The 17,467-nt window shown below is 42.9% G+C and overlaps 1 protein-coding gene across 9 annotated transcripts; it reads right to left on the reverse strand.

Annotated features, from left to right (window-relative positions):
• Positions 1-654: 654 nt before the first annotated feature.
• Positions 655-17,253, reverse strand: ORC5 (origin recognition complex protein 5). 9 transcript variants are annotated; one of them, XR_737457.3, is made up of 7 exons: positions 16,823-17,253; positions 15,490-16,345; positions 14,962-15,381; positions 14,234-14,549; positions 14,034-14,092; positions 13,822-13,900; positions 655-932 (listed from the first exon to the last, which is right to left on the reverse strand). XR_737457.3 is itself a non-coding variant. In XM_088890773.1 (7 exons), the coding sequence occupies exons 2-5, from the start codon at positions 16,323-16,325 to the stop codon at positions 14,042-14,044; spliced, it is 1,623 nt and encodes a 540-aa protein (XP_088746899.1). In that variant the 5' UTR covers positions 16,326-16,345; positions 16,823-17,253; the 3' UTR covers positions 655-932; positions 13,822-13,857; positions 14,034-14,041. The 9 variants fall into 9 exon arrangements, 4 of the variants coding, with proteins under 4 accessions (XP_088746899.1, XP_010275639.1, XP_010275638.1 ...); XR_737459.3 differs by having other exon boundaries at positions 13,822-13,857; positions 13,949-14,092; XM_088890773.1 differs by having other exon boundaries at positions 13,822-13,857.
• Between the last annotated feature and the right edge of the window lie 214 nt (positions 17,254-17,467).

The raw sequence follows: 17,467 nt of genomic DNA on the forward strand, positions 1-17,467 counted from the left end.
TCGGTTTATGTTTTCTAGTGAACAGTTTAAATGATTTGATCGGATTACAGTTGATCCCTCGTGAGAGATCGGATCTGCTCCTCACAAATTGCGTCTCACACCAATCTCATAGCTCATCGCAGCCGTGCGTTGAGAACATCTCCCGTACACGATGTTATCATTCATGGAAAGATGTTCCGAACGCACAGCTGCGATGCACAGTGAGGATGGTGCTAGAGCAGGTCAGAACTTCCGCCAACTGTGTTACCCATGCTGTTGCTAAAGCAGGTCGGAATCCGTCCTTTCAATTTAACGAGGCGCTACCTCTTCGGTGATCAAGTGCTCTGTGTTCAGAATCAGAAGGCCCTTTTTAAGTCTGCAAAGAGACCTCTGGTTTTTCTCGTCTGTAGTGTTTTTCTGTTGCTGTTTATTTTTTTCTTTGGTGCTGTCATGCTGTGTGGTGTTTTTTGTATTGTTTCCTGTGTTGCTTGATGAATGTTTTTTCCACCAAAAAAATTACAGGAAACAAGGGGGTCAATAGAGTGCAGTGTTCAACAAAATTCTCATAATCAATCATTTGACTTGATATCAAGGGGTCAATGGGTCAGGCGTTGGAAAATGTGTGTTTTGCCACATTAGGAAAAATATAGTTAAATGGAACTAGTCTATTTGAAGTTGAGAAGAAATCTGGTAATAACTTGGGCACGGCGACGCATACTAGGAAGTAGAGATCTGTTTTAAACTTTTGATCAATAGTCTTCAATGGGAAATAGGTACAGGAGATGATCAATTTCTGAACTGACAATTGGATCTCTAGAGAACCTCCACTGACATGAATCCAACCCTAAAACAGGGGGGTGGGCCGGTGGGGGTATCAATCTAGATCTCAAAGTAAATGAAGTAATTGACCCTCCACAAAACCACGGAGATTATAGGCTGTAGAACATCGGTTCCTACAAAATATAATTAATGAAATCAAAGCTAATGCCAATTACCGTATCTGAGAAGATTGATATGGTGGGGTGCTGATATGAAGGGCAAATTTACAATAAAATCAGCTAACCAAGTAGCAGTTAGTTCTTCCGAACAGAATGATAGAAGTAAATTCACTAAAAAATATGGAGTCTCAAATGTTATCTAAAATACAGATTTTCTTGTGGCAACTAATAACCAAAAAATTCCAAATCAAAGAAATGAGATCAAGGCACAAACATTGACCCAGAATGCAAAATAATATGTGGAGATATTGAAGATGCCCATATATTTATAAAATGCATGATAGGAAGATATGTTTGGAAGGCAGTGAGCTTGAGTTTCCCAGGCCCTAGAGAATCTGGCAATGGAATAATTGATTGGTGGAGCATGAAGAATGATGAACACGTTCAGAGAAGTATGATTGACTGCTAAGAATGAGCATCCTTCTTGCTATGGGGATTATGACAAGGAATGAGACGTACTCTTTTTTTTTAATCAAATAAGATTACCTTGAGAACAAACTAATCCAGACTCCAATAATAATTCAATATAGCAAAGCAAATGTTGACTAGATTTAGTGAATACACAAGTGCGAATGATTATAGGGTCAATGGAAATAAGCAAATGCTGATCAAATGAAAGCCACGAAAAAAAAAAAAAACTCGTGACCTAAAAATCAACTTTGATGCTTCAATAAACATGTGCATCAGTAGAGATCAACAAGGTATATAGACACATTCAACAGAATTTACAGGAGTAACATCAATTGATGTGGTTGAAGCTTGGGCATTGGGAGAAGCATATATGATGGCAAAGAGACCAATAACAATAACATTGTGATGATGTCTGTTGGAAAGATTATTTCCCCTTAGAATTTAGAGAACCTTACTAGTGACTGTCATGACATGGTACACAATCAAGGATTCCAAGTTAGCTACAACCACATCTTTAGGGAAGTCAATCAAAGGACTGACTGATTCTCTAAAGCTACAACCAAGTTTTTTTTTTTTTTTGATAAAAAATCTGCCCCCAAGTTTATGTAGCCCTTCTTTCTAAATGAAATTTAAAAAAAAATAGAACTGGTTGAAGGATGTTGTAGAAACCTCTTACCTTTTGCACTATTTTGGGGCATGTACATGGAAAGAAATATGCAGATATTTTGACACGAACAGTACATCCATGGAGGATTACTTGGGAGAAGAGATTGTTGATACAATGGAGTCTGTTCCAATCAACAAAGCAGTGGGCAAAGAGGAGAGAAGGAGAAGAGAAGGGGAGAAGAGAGAAAACTCAAACTCATACTGGCGGCGCCAGTATTTTTATTATATATACTAGGGTGACCGTACAACTTAAAGAGGAAGAAAAAGACCAAAATGCCCCTTGTGGCCTACACCAAATATTACATCACTCCCCCTCAAGTTGGGGCATAGATGTCAATCATCCCTAACTTGTCTCATAGATCATAATGGCGCAAGGAATTCAATCCCTTAGTAAAGACATCTGCAAGTTGTTCCTTTGAGCTGATGTAAGGGGTGCAAACTTCTCCTTTCTCAAGCTTCTCTCTGATAAAATGCTTATCAATTTCAATATGCTTGGTTCTATCATAGAGAACTGGATTTGCAACAATGTTGATAGCTGCTTTGTTGTCACAATAGAGTGACATAGGGTCTTTAGCTTGGAAACCCAATTCACTTAAAAGGTCTTGATCCACAGTAGCTCTGCAACTCCATGTGACATGAGCTTATATTTTGCCTTTGCATTGGATCGGGCAGCCACACTGTTTCCTACTCTTCCAAGTAACAACATTTCCCCCAACAAAGGTACAGTAACCACTCGTGGATTTCCTGTCATCTATCGAGCCAACCCAATCAACATCAATGTAAATCTCAACTTTCATATGCCCATGTTTCTTGAACAATAGGCCTGTCCCTGGGAATTTCTTCAGATATCTTAGTACCCTGTCTACCGCTTCCAGATGTGCTACCTTAGGAGCATGCATAAACTGGCTGAGAACCCCCACAGCATATGCTATGTCAGGCCTAGTCATGGATAAATAGAGCAGTCTCCCCACAAGCCTTTGGTACTGCTTTGGATCCTCCAAAAGTTCACCACCACAGTCCCCAAGTTTATGATTCACATCTATAGGAGTGTCGGCAGGTTTGGCACCAAGTTTTCCTGTATCTTTCAGGAGATCTAGGGTGTACTTCCTTTGAGAGATGAAGATGCCCTGTTGGGAGCGAGCCACTTCAATTCCAAGGAAGTAGCGCAATGGACCTAGATCCTTCACCTCAAACTGTGTAGCTAGGAACCTTTTTAACCTTTGTATCTCTGAGACCTAGTCACCGGTAATGACAATATCATCCACAAACTATTTTCCCTTGTTCCTTCTTCACAAAGAGCGTGTGATCAGATTGGCATTGCCTAAACCTCATTTGTTGAACTACCTGATGAAATCTGCTAAACCAAGCCCTTGGTGATTGTTTTAGGTCGTATAAGGACTTCTTTAATTTGAACACTTTTTGCTCTTTACCCTTAGTTCAAAAACCAGGAGGTTTAGTTATGTATACTTCCTCTTCCAAATCCCCATTCAAGAAGGCATTTTTAATGTCTAGTTGATGAAGCTCCCAATCAAGGTTTGCCGCCAAAGAGATAAGAACCCGAATAGAATTCATTTTTCTACAGGCACAAAAGTCTCAACATACTCAACACCATACACTTGTGTAAAACCCTTTGCAACCAATCTAGCCTTGTATCTCTCAACTGTGCCATTTGCCTTGTGTTTTACAGAGAACACCCCATTTGCACCCTACAGGTTCCTTTCCCTCGGGAAGATCCACTAGCTCCCATGTGCCGTTTTTGTGGAGGGCATTGATTTCTTCCTTCATAGCCTCTGTCCACTTAAGAGAAAGGAGAGCATCTGTGACACTTTTAGAAACTGCGACATTATCAATTTTAGATAGAAAAGCACAAAATGAAGGTGAGACATTTTCAAAGGATAAGAATTGAGCCATAGGATGGTGTGTAGTGCATGATCTAACCCCCTACATTTTTGCAATAGGAAGGTCTAGATCACAATTTGAAGTGTCAATGTCAATGGGTTCAAGAGTTTCAATAAGAATAACAGTACTTGGGTGAGGGCATTGATTCAGTTCCTGGGAGTCCAAAGGCATTGTTGTGTAGTCTCAGGCTGTCCCTTGACTATTGAACTCTGTTGGCCTTGACTTTTATAACGTTGTCTCCAAAAAACACGAAATGGAGGAGGGTCAGGTGGGGAAGGCAACAAGACTGGAGTCTGTTTCTGTTTCTCCTCACCAAGATTCTCCCCCTGAGGGAAAACAGAAAAGGGAACATTTTCAAAGAATGAGACACCCATAGAGACAAAATATTTCCTTGAGACTGGATCAAAACAACGATAACCATTTTGAGAAAGGGGATATCCAAGAAAAACACACTATTGAGGGCCCGGGAATAGGATCTCGTCATAGGTCGGTCCACGGGGAAAACCTCATGTTTTCCCTAGTTCCTTCCTGCTTGTGATGAACCTATCTTGGCACCTTCGGTGATTTGTCCAAGAGATCACCAACTCTCCTAACTCACTCTTGACTGAATAATTTGATATCTCATTCAATAATGGGGTCTCCTTAAATAGGAGATTACAAGAGTCCTAATCAAAGGGAGTCTCCTTGCTGAATAGGGAGACTTCCAGTTTTATCTTGCTAAGGATAAGATAAGCTAATCCTAATCTGATAAGCTACTAACAAGATAAGATAAGATAAGCTAATCCTAATCTGATAAGCTATTAACAAGATAAGATAAGAGATAAGAACAATAAGATAAGAACAAGCAAAATGAGCTAATCTAATCTAGATAAGGCTGCTGTTGCCGAACTGGGTAGGATGAGCATCACTGAATCCTTGCTGCTGCTGGCGGTGGGCCCGGGGCCTGTTGCTGCCGGCGGTGATGGTACGTCTTCCCGAGGAAGGCGTCCATAACATTACTCCCCTCCTGGACTACGAGCTTGTCCTCAAGCTCGAAAGCTGGATATGTGGCTTGGAACTCTGCCAATGGGATCCATGTGGCTTCTGTTGGTGGTAGATCACACCATTCCACCAAGACTTCAAGGATTCCACGATTAAAACGAGAGCGGGTGACAGTTTTAGGCTGGGGGACCAGTTTGCCATCTTTCAAGGGTGGCAGGGAGGGAACTTGGTCCGGGGGAACACCCGTAAATGGTTTCAGCAAGGAGATGTGGAAGACATCATGAATTCGGCTAGTCTCTGGCAATTCCAGCTGGTAGGCCACACTGCCAATCCGTCGCAGAACCTTGTAGGGCCCATAGTACTTAGGGGCCAGCTTCGAGGCAGCCTTGTGGCGCAAGGAGCGCTGCCGGTAGGGCTGGAGCTTCAACCAAACAAATTGTCCTAGATCGAATGATAGTTCCCGGTGGTGCTTATCATAGTGGAGCTTCATGCGGAGCTGGGCCTGTTGTAAGCGAATGCGGACGTCGGCGAGGAGGGCGTCGCGGTCCTGTAAGGAGTGATCGATTGCGTCCAAGCGAGTAGATCCAGGCTCGTAGGACAGCAAGCGGGGAGGATCCCTGCCGTAAACGACGCGAAAGGGAGTCATGCCGAGGGAGGAATGGTAGGCTGTGTTGTAGCAGTACTCGGCCCAAGGAAGCCATTCCAACCACCGTCGAGGTTGATCGCCTACGAAACAGCGGAGATACATCTCGATAGTGCGGTTAACCACTTCCGTCTGACCATCGATTTGTGGCCGGTAAGCTGATGAGTAGGCCAGGGTGGTGCCGTGTAGTCGAAATAACTCTTTCCAGAAGGCACTAGTGAAGACCGGGTCTCTATCGCTGACGATGGATTCCAGCAACCCATGTAAGCGAAAGATATGTGTAAAGAAGGCGAGGGAAACCGAAGTGGCAGTGTACGGGTGTGATAGAGGAATGAAGTGCGCATATTTAGAGAAGCGGTCGACTACCACAAAGAGAACTGATTTGCCCCCTAGCTTGGGAAGTCCCTCAATGAAGTCCATGGAGATGTCGGACCAGATTTGCGATGGGACGGAAAGGGGCTGAAGGAGGCCTACCGGGTGTAGATTTTCCCATTTGTGCTGTTGGCATGTGGAGCAATTCTGGACAAAATCTCGAATAGAAGTCTTCATACCTCGCCAATGGAAATCAGTCCGGACGCGGTATAGTGTTTTTTGAATGCCCTCGTGGGTGGAGTTATGGATGCTGGTGATGATGGTGGGAATCAACGGGCAGTCTGTTGGAAGATGGACTCGTCCCTTATACAGTACCAACCTATCGTGAAGTGACCAATCGGGGTCGGCCGTGCCGGTCTGGATCTTCTGCAGTAAGAGCGACCATTCTGGGGACTGTGGTGCTGCCTTCTTAATGTCGTCAAACAGAGAGATCCGAGGTTGGGAAATGCTACATAGAACCATCATGTCTTCTTCTCGCCTAGACAAGGCATCAGCTACGCGATTAGAGGATCCCGCCTTATATTCCACCCGGAAGTCAAACCCGAGCAGTTTGCTAACCCAATGCTGCTGAGGGGAAGTGGTGAGACGCTGCTCTAACAGGTATTTGAGGCTGTAATGATCAGTTTTGACGATGAACAACTGCCCCCACAAATACGGCCTCCAGTGCTGGATGGCTCGGGCAAGGCCGATTAGTTCGCGCTCATAGGCTGGAAGCTTCAGATGCCGGTCAGCCAATCTGCGGCTGAAGAAAGCGATCGGGTGCCCTTGCTGCTGTAGTACGGCCCCGATACCCACTCCGGAAGCATCGCACTCGACTGTAAATTCGAGGGCGAAATTAGGTAATTGCAGGACAGGGGTTGAAGACAGTGCATTTCGCAGTGACAGAAAAGCTTCATCAGCTGCGTCGTCCCACCGGAAGGAGTTTCTCTTCAACAGGTTGGTTAACGGGGCTGCCAACACTCCATAGTTCTGTACAAATTTGCGGTAGTAACCCGTTAAACCGAGGAACCCGCGTAAGGCCTTGGCGGATTGAGGTTTGGGTCATTCTGTTATAGCCTGAATCTTGGAACTATCAACTGTTACACCCCGCCCATGGATGATGTGGCCGAGGTAAAGAACCTGTCACTCCCCGAAGGAGCACTTGGACCGTTTTAGGAATAAGCTGTGTTGGCGTAGGAGTACGAAAACGGTCCTCAGATGGTGGACATGCTCTACCCATGACTTGCTGTAAACGAGGATATCATCAAAGAAAACTAAAACAAATTTGCGCAGATGGGGCTGGAATACCTCGTTCATTAGTGACTGAAATGTAGATGGTGCATTGGAGAGTCCGAATGGCATGACTAAAAATTCGAAGTGGCCATGGTGGGTGCGAAAAGCAGTCTTCTTCACGTCACCGGGAGCCATGCGAACTTGGAAATATCCGGACCTGAGGTCCAACTTAGAGAAATACTGGGCACCATGCAACTCGTCCAGTAGTTCGTCAACAACAGGAATAGGGAACTTATCTTTGATCGTCCGGTCATTGAGTTCTCTATAGTCAACACAGAACCTCCACATCCTGCTTCGCCACCAACAGAACCGGCGAAGAGAAGGGGGAGTGACTTTTGCGTATGATCCCTTGGTTCAGCATCGTTGTACATTGTTTTTCTATCTCATCCTTCTGTAAGTGAGGGTAGCGATAAGGCCTGACAACGACTGGTGCTGAACCCGCCACCAAAGGAATACGATGGTCGCAAGCTCGGGAAGGGGGAAGGCCCTTCGGTTCCTAGAACAGATCTGAAAACTCGGCGAGAAGTTTTTCCATGGCTGCTGGTTCTGTCTGGAGTGCATGAACCTGCGGTGTCTTTTCTTTAACCCTGCAACCATGCCATGAAACTTGCTTGCCATTCAGGTGGAAGGTCATGGTGAGTGCGCTGAAGTCCCACAAAATCGGGCCTAGGGTAATTAACCATTTGACCCCAAGAACAATATCGAACCCATCCAATGAGAGTACAAATAAATCAACAAGAATTAGTTCAGAATTGACCTGTACTGGGACGTCCTTACAAATCCCTGGACTGTGAACTTTTTCACCATTTGCGACGACTACCTGTAGTCGCGGCAGGAGTTCCATTGGTAGTTTTAACTGCAGGGCTGCATGTTCACTTATGAAGTTGTGTGTGCTCCATGAATCGACGAGAATGCGCACCGGCTGACCTGCGATCTGTGCCTGTAACTACATGGTCTGAGAGGTTTTAATACCGGTGATCGCATGGAGAGAGATCTCTGGTTCGAATATGACGGGTTCCCCTTCCTCCTCTTGCTCATCTATGAGAAGGCAAAAAAGCCTCTTGCATCTATGTCTTGCCGAGTAGAGGTCATCACAATTGAAGCATTGACCTCTCGCTCGGCGCTCTGCCATTTCTGCCCTGGTTAAGCGCTTGATGGGAGGAGTGACCATGTTACTGCCTGTACTTGTCACTACTCTAGAGGTGGTGGTCGTGGGAGGCTTCATTTCCCGGCTGGTAGCAGAAGAGGGGGTCGTTGCTGCTGGTCTTGGGGGCACCCACGAGTTCGGTGGACGACCCACATTAAAAATTCCGCGGCTGAGCTGCAGCTTGCGCTCAAATGCGCGGGCTAAGTTCATGGCTGTGACCAAATTTGGGGGATTCTGCATCTCGACATCCACTCGCAGGGGTTCTGCTAACCCTGCTGTGAACATATCAACTTGTTGGTCTGGTCGCACGGAGGATGCCCTCACGAGGAGGGTTTGGAACTGTCGCTGGTATTCAACAACTGTTCCGGTCTGTTTAAGGTTAATTAGCTCGCCCAGTGGGTTGCTGGTCAATGGGGGTCCGAACCGAAGAAGGCAATAGGATTTAAACTAGGGCCAACTGAGCCCGGGTTCTTCTTGCCCTAACCGATAAAACCAAAGTTGTGCTTCTTCTGTTAAATGAAAGGCGGCTAGGCTTACCTTGTCCTGGTCATTTGTCCGTTGATTCCGGAAGAACTGCTCGCAGCGATACAGCCAGCCTAGGGGGTCTCCGTTGCCGTTGTACGATGGGAACTCCAGCCTGCTGTACTTGGGGATGATGGTTACTCCATGGCCGACGGACTGTTGTTCGCCGGAAGACTCTGGCAGATCTGGCCGGCGGTCGTTAGCTGCTATCCCTCCGTCAGAGTTCCTTTCCCTGCTGGAAAGAAACATCTCCATTAGTCGTCGCAGTTCTCGCACTTCACCTTTGATCTCACGAACTTCAGAGCTGGTCTCCACGAGTTGGTGCTCGAGGTCGTGGACCCTGGAAGGTAGCTGCTCCAGATCTCCCATGACGCCTTGCTCTGATACCAAGTTGTTGAGGGCCCGGGAATAGGATCTCGTCTCGGGTCGGTCCACGGGGAAAACCTCCTGTTTTCCCTTGTTCCTTCCTGCTCGTGATGAACCTATCTTGGCACCTTCGGTGATTTGTCCAAGAGATCACCAACTCTCCTAACTCACTCTTGACTGAATAATTTGATATCTCATTCAATAATGGGGTCTCCTTAAATAGGAGATTACAAGAGTCCTAATCAAAAGGAGTCTCCTTGCTGAATAGGGAGACTTCCAGTTTTATCTTGCTAAGGATAAGATAAGCTAATCCTAATCTGATAAGCTACTAACAAGATAAGATAAGCTAAGCTAATCCTAATCTAATAAGCTATTAACAAGATAAGAGATAAGAACAATAAGATAAGAACAAGCAAAATGAGCTAATCTAATCTAGATAAGGCTATTGTTGCCGAACTGGGTAGGATGAGCATCACTGAATCCTTGCTGCTACTGGCGGTGGGCCCGGGGCCTGTTGCTGCCGACGGCAATGGTACGTCTTCCCGAGGAAGACGTCCATAACACACACATAATAGCCTTAGGATCAAGTTTACCCTGGGTAGGGAAGAGATCATGGACGAAGTACTAGCACCCAAAGACACGCATGGGTATGGGAAACAATGGAGCCTTGGGGAAGAGGAGCTGGTGAAAGGACCTATATCCCAATAACTGAGAGGGCATTCTATTGATAATATGTGGCAGTCATAACAGCATCCAACCAAAATCTTTTTGAAACTTGCATATGCAACAAGAGTCTTCAAGCAACTTCTAAGATGTGATGGCTTTTTCTCTCTGCAACCCCATTTTGTTGGGGAGTCCTTGCACATGAGCTCCTGTGAATAGATCCACAAGACGTAAAGAAGTTGGAGAGATCTCCATGAAAGTATTCCTTGGCATTGTCTGATTGAAAGACCCAAATCTCTATTTGAAATTGGGTATACCATTCGTTGAAAATCTTTCACAAGCTTAGGAACTTCTCATGAGTGCATAGGGTACACCCAAGTGAATCGTGAAAAGTCATCAATAAAAGAAATAAAGTACTTGTAGGCATTCTCAATTGGAACATTCACAGGTCCCCAAACATCAGAGTACACAATATGGAAAGGAAAATCCGATATTTTATTACGTAAAAGAAACAAGGTTCTACAATGCTTGCTTAGTTGACACACTTGACACTGAATATCATTGACAGAAACAGACTTAAATAAATCTGGAAATAAGTACTTCAAAGACTTAAAAGACATGACCCAACCGATGGTGCCACAAAAAAACTTGACTATTACTAGACTGACTCAAAGACTCTAAAACTGTAAGACCAACTTTATTCTCTAGCACATAGAGGCCATCGACCATGCTCCCTCTACCAATCGTCCTCCCGGAAGCCAAATCATGAAAAACACAAGAGTTGGGAAGGAAAGTTACTGAATAGTTCAAAGCATGTGTAATGCTACTGATGGTTAACAAATTAATAGGCATTTTTGGGACATGCAAAACATTTTGTAATGAGAGACCAAAAGGTAAAGATATAGATCCTTGACCAGCAATGGAGGAGAAGGATCCATTAGCAAGTCTCACTTTATCTTTTCCAAATAGAAGGGTATATGACTGAAACAAAGTTGACTTACCAGTCATATGGTTGGAGGCACCAGAGTCAATAATCGACGGAGACTCCGGGGGATCAGTAGTCACATGAAAAGCAGAGGTTAAGTTACCTGAGGAAGAAGCAAATGAGGTAGAAGGTGCAAGTCTAGAATTTGTTTGTCTGATAGCCCTACCATACTGCTCCAAATGGTCACAAAAGGAGCTGATAATATGTTCCTTGGGATCTGAACTAGAGGGACAATCTAGAGACTCGTGTGAGGCAAGATTGGCAAAGGTGAACTTCTTCTGATTTGGCTTCTTGTTCTATTCTGTTGTTGATTTCTTGTTGAGTTCTTATGCCCATTTCGGTTTTCCATGCAGTTCCCAACATGTCTCACGGGTGTGTCTAGACTTTTGGCAGTAAGTGCACCACAATTTATCCTTATCATCCACCTTTTTATGATCTCCCCCCTTCCTGGCTGAATTGGTATTACTTCTTACGGCTAAAGCTATGGTCTCCCCCTCAGGATGATTCATAGCAGACCTCCTACTCTCCTTAGACTGAACTAAAGCATACACCTCTTGGATAGACGAGAGATCCTTGCTGCCCAAAATCTATACCCGAATAGACTCATACATGGGGTTAAAGCCAAGAAGGAAAGTAAACACTCATTGCTGGGAGACCAACTGTTTGTAGGCCTTGGCATCTTTCTAACTTTCCCATTCAATGGTTTGGTAGTAATCTAATTCCTTCCAGACAGATGTGAGAGCAAAGTAGTAGGCTGATAAACTCTTCTCACCTTGCTTGCATGTTGAAGATTCAGCCTGCAGCTGATAAATCCATGCATAGTGTCTCTGTTCTGAGTATGTTGCCTTGGCTTGATCCCAAATTTCTTTTGCTGTCTCAGCCCACATGAAATTTTGCTTGACAGAAGGCAGCATTGAAGTCAAGAGCCAAGACATTATCATGCAATTTTCCTGGTCCCACTTATCATACTCAGCAGTACCAGCTTTAGGTTCTTTTGTCTTACCAGTTATATATCCAACCTTACCCCTGGCAGTGATGTACAGTTGCATCTCCTTGGACCAAGCTAAGTAGTTTCTGCCGTCCAAGAAGGTAATGGTCATAGGAAAGTGCAGGGTCTCATACCCACCAAACATCCCTCCTTGATGTGAGGTAGTTTCTGAAGTTGCAAACTCTTCAGAATTATTGGAGCCAAGTGAAGGCAACAGACACAAACTGATTACAGTCCTTACCCAACTAGGTAAATACAAAAAAACTGCTAAAAAACAGAGCACAGTCCTTGCTATCTCAGATTTTCGCCGACCTAAGAGGTGTCTTCTTAAGGCAATACGAACTACAAAAAACATTTAAAGAGGTTGCTACCTTCTGTCAGTCGAACTAGGTCACTTATGACCTACCAAGATTCCTCAAACATGAAGATTATTGGGTCTTCATGCCCACCAAGAGGGATAAACTCCCTTTATATCATTCGGTCAAGCAGAATAACTTAATCAGTTCTTGGTTTCAACACCAAGAACTAAAAAAAAAGGTGGTTTAAGCTTCTGTTCGTATTCAGTCCAGGGTCTCTGTAGTTTCCAACCCAAGAACAACAAAAAACGCAGGAAGAGAACACCGACCTCTTAGGGAGATTCAGTCAGTCATCCACTGGTCTCTGGGTGTCGTATGAATCAGTTGCAGTCCAAGAAGCAAGGGCAGGACAAGAACGAACAGTCTTCAAATGGAGTTCGTGTGTGTCTCTTCCACTTCTCAGTCCAGAGGAGCAGGAAAGAGTTTCGACTTGCAGGAGATGATTTACAAAGCACTGTCCTACTCTGATACCATGTTCCAATCAACAGAGCAGTGGGCGAAGAGGAGAGAAGGAGAAGAGAAGGGGAGAAGGGGAGAAGAGAGAAAGGGATTGAGAGAAAACTCAAACTCATACTGGCGGCGCCAGTATTTTTATTATATATACTAGGGCGACCATACAACTTAAAAGAGGAAGAAAAAGACCAAAATGCCCCTTGCAGCATACACCAAATATTACATCAGAGTCTAATTTTAAAAAGAGTTTCATGGTTGCTCCCTTTTGACCATTTTAGAAATCAGTTAGGGGCTGATCTCCAAGAACAAGTACAACATTGGGTGAAATATTGTAAATAACCATGTAAAGTTTTGTACCTAGGGGTGGTGCCCTTTTTCCCCTACCTTATTCAGTTAATAATCATATTACACTATTCATTGAAAGATATACAGGATACAAGTAGATTGATTTGATCAATTTAAAAGATCTGAATTATTGTCAGATTGCTTAATATGCCAGTAAAATTATGTTACATATATTTTGTGCCTTCACAAGTTTAATATTTTTCACTTTGGCTTATATCCCAAAAAAGTGCTCAACCTTCTATACTTTCTTATTTTTCTTTTTCAGCTGATTCTTTAGTCACGCAGACTTCTAACATTTTGTTTTTATATATTTTTGGGGCAATATTTTGCTCAACTCAGCTCAACAAACCCTAGAACCATCTATTTGGGGTTGAATATACAAATCCTATTCTACAATTGCACCCTATCAAAAGCCACAACTGAAGTATTCTTGGGACAATATTCTTGAGTCAAAATCAGTTTAACTTCATCTTGTTACATCCTATTGCTAGTAATGACTAATGTGTGGCATTCTGCTAAGAATGTGTTTAACATGAGCAAATATCTTTTATTTTCTTACCCTTTGGTAGGTTGGCATCTTTTACCTTCTTCGTGATATCCATCACATCAGCTGCAAGCTAGAGATTGATCAAAAAAAATACCAAGCTAGAGACAGCCAGATATCCAATCTCAGAGGTGCTCATAACCAGACAACTAAGCTTTCTAAAAATGATAATTATCGATATGAAGTGGTTTACCCATCAATAACTAGTGATAAGAGGTTTAAGTACAGTACCATGTCAGTATGTTAACCAGCATCAATTGGCACTACCTTCAATCAAGAATGGCAAAAGTCAGTGAAGCACCAAAGAATGCTGCACAAATCCAATTCAATATGGTATTAGGACAGTGTACATCATCACCTTTTCCATCTTTTCTTGATAGACAATGGGTGGAGTGAAACATTGAAAGTTAACCTAATAAAAACACATCACAATTTGTAACCACCTTGCATATCAACGTCTGTACAAGTACTTCGATAAAGGGAACCTCAAGCTCCTTGCAACCTATAGCCAGTTTTAAATAAATACAGTTAGGGAGGTGAAGATTTTCAGCCTTTTAAGTTCATAAAATTTTGTTTATACTTCAACAATGAGAAGCTGATAAAATTTTGGTTATACTTCAACATGGGAGAATGAGAGAATCACCTTCAAAGCCATTTCTTCACTCACAGTAGATCGGTACCTAGTAGAACCTTCTAATGGGCAGGTTCCACCTTTCATTATGAAATTAGCATTGCAGAGGGTAGATAATTGCAATAGAACATCAGACATAAGTCCAACATCCCCATCTTCTGCCATAACCCCACCATCTTCTCTCTGCCCTTCCTCAAGTGAACCTTCTCCCACTGATGTGAGACACTGAAATATGGCTAATAACCTCTCCAAAGGGAAAGTTCCAGGTCCTCTCATAAGCAATTCATTCTCTGTGTTTTCCTTCTTCTCCATTGATGTTTGAGAAGCCCTAAGAACAAACCATTTGAAGTAGAAATAAGATGTCATGTAGAGATTAGAAAAGCTTGATGAGCAACAAACAACTTTACAAACAAATAGCACCGAGAAAATCTTTACATCCAACACCAAAATTCCAGAATACTAAGTTCATATGCCTTCAATACCCAGGTCAATAAAAGCTCATAGGTACAGCATTTACAACAGATACAGATGTCATCTTATAATGGAATATGTGCCAAAGCAAAGGCAACTAAGAAAAATCAAATAATTATAAAATCCCTAAAAAACATTAAGTATTAGTTGATGTAGTCATTGTCCATGAACCCTGACTTGGGGTTGAACAAGTATGACACTTACAACCATATAGTACCTATTATCAGTAAACAACAATCAGGTTGTATGATGTCAGACTGAACACTTACTTTCTCTTACGCTTTCTATTATCAGAACCCCCCATTGAATCAAACAGCGCCGCATCAAGTGTAGCTGGGTTTCTTGAAGCAAGAAATGCAGAAATAAGAAGATATTTTGCGGATATAGACATGTGGAAATCAATCTCATCTAGAGCATCCTCAATTCCCAATTTTCTTATATTACCCTTCCTCCTGACTTTCTCCTTGGCCTTGACATCAACACGAGATTCATATTGAACCCTGAATATCTCATTGAGAGAAGGTGCTATGTGGGGTTGGAGGTGACTGAACAGTTTCCTCTTCATGTCTTCAGTTGGAGCAAGACCTAAATCACTTAAAGGTTCGCAATATTTTTTAAATAGTAATGGAAAAGCGGCAGATAGTTCATCAACCCGTCTAGTCATTCTACAGAAAGGCCTTAGAACAACACTGCAAGAACATAGACATATTAGTGAAGCAATACCAAAAGAAAAAAAAAACTAAAAAAATAAATAAATGAGTCAAGAATGAATGTTATGAAAAAACAAGTTTACTTACTCAAGAAAAGAGGAAAAAAGCTTGGGATTTGCCTGGTTTCTCATGAATATCTGACATAGATTGTCTTCTGTGTAATCTGGAAAGTAAACAGGAATGGGTTCTACATGACCAGTATTTGAGTAATAGGCATCAGGGGATACATTGCTGATAAATATCAGACCCACTTCAGACATCTTCAGGATATCAAAGAGGTTGAACAACAAAAGTATAATGCCAGAACTCTTGTCCCACTCTTGGATAAGTTCCAAATGATCAAAAATCAAATAAATCATCCTCCCATGTCCTGGTTTCAACAACTCCTTTGAGCTTGCTTTCTTTATAGGCTCCTTGAGATTATTTACTACATCAGTCAAGGCTTCTCGAAGAAAGTTAACAAAATCAGCAGGCCTTTCACAGCGTTTCATGCTGGAATAACCATTGCCTGCATTCCTCCTATGAAGCAACAACTGATTTAACATGGATTCAAACAAGATACGTGGACTGTAACAAGTACGACAGCTTGAATAAACAAAAGGTCGGTTGAGATGCTTGAAAACTTGAAGAACGACACTGCTTTTCCCAGTAGAAGCACCACCATAGATGAAAAGAGGAAACATGGGAGAATTCAGGGGACCTATCAACTGCAAAAGCTCAAGAACCTGAAGTCGTCTACCGGGAAAACTAGAAAGTAGAGCATCCAAGCTCATTGGCTCTTCTCCAAATGTGAGATCACTGATTATCGACGGAGGACGGGGAGCATTGACTGTTTTTGTTGCAATTGCATTACTGGAATCTGCAGTGGAAGAGGAGGATCTGGTCGTTCTCTTGGTAATTTGTGGGGTTCCCTCTTTACCCATTTCTTCAAAAAGTTCTCAATCTGTGTTGTTTGGACTGGGTGCTTAGAAACAAAATGTGAAGTAATAAACGTAACCAAAAAAGAAGCAGAATTGAAATTTTGATATCAAATATAAAGAGGCAGAAAATAAGACAAAGATCATCCATTCAGAATAGAAATTGAAGCTTTTAAGTTACTAAACTAATCAAGCATCCGGAATAAAAAGAGCAGACCAATCATAACTCCATAGACAAATCTAAACAAGAAGTCGCGGAAAGGGAGATTAGTAAATTTGTGCGGGTTTAAAAAAAAAAGTATAACATTATAAATCATGAAAACCATGGATATCTTAGCGGGAAAATTAACAAACAGTTGATGTGCCAGTTCTGCAATAATTTTTCACGTACCAGAGTCTTAGACCAAGTAGAATGTTGATATAAAGAGAAAAAAAGCAACCCTAATCCGCATTTCAAAATAAAAAGAAGAAGAAAAGAGAGTTGTAGAGAAGATTGTGTGCACCTGACAAAGAAGAAGAAAGCCGAGTATTTCCTAAATGAAGATCGAAGAATGAACAATGCCGATGCGAAGCCTTAACCCTGGAAAATCGGGTATTTTCCCGCCCTTTTCCTTTTCCAGCGAACGAATTGGGAATGTACGTTGTGTCGTCGAGACCGGATCTGCTACTCACGCAGAGCGCCTCACACCGACCTCACACGCACATCCTATCATGCATCGGGAATATATCTCGTACTTGTAAGTGATTATTCACGGGAGATGTTCCCAATGCACATGCACGGTGGATGTGCCTATGAGGCACCCTTGTGTGAGGAACAGATTCCATTCCTGTGTTGTCCGAATTTGTTTCTCACAGTTCTCCTCACACTGACCTTATGGCATGTACCAGCCAACTCCAAATCTCCTGCCCACTAGAACTCTGTCCACATCTACCCACAACACACTACCTCTGTGCATTACGAACATCACCTCGTGCATGATGCTCTCCATGTGTGACTGCAAAGCTATATAGGTAGAGGTGGGTAGAATTCTAGTGGGTAGGAGATCTAAACTTGTACCAACCACACATTGGGAACATACATCTCCTACACTCCTAAGTCCTATCTTATTATTCATGGGTGATGTTCCCAAAACATGGTGGGATGTGTC

This window comes from Nelumbo nucifera, chromosome 6 (assembly GCF_055504915.1).
Source record: "Nelumbo nucifera cultivar China Antique chromosome 6, China Antique-T2T, whole genome shotgun sequence".
Lineage (NCBI taxonomy): Eukaryota > Viridiplantae > Streptophyta > Magnoliopsida > Proteales > Nelumbonaceae > Nelumbo > Nelumbo nucifera.

Coding starts and splice junctions, on each gene's coding strand:
- ORC5 (XM_088890773.1), bottom strand. CDS start 16,325: ATGGGTAAAGAGGGAACCCCACAAATTACCAAGAGAACGACCAGATCC. Junction 15,382..15,489: donor CTTTTTTCCTCTTTTCTTGA/GTAAGTAAACTT, acceptor ATGTTCTTGCAG/TGTTGTTCTAAGGCCTTTCT. Junction 14,550..14,961: donor AATAGAAAGCGTAAGAGAAA/GTAAGTGTTCAG, acceptor GTTTGTTCTTAG/GGCTTCTCAAACATCAATGG.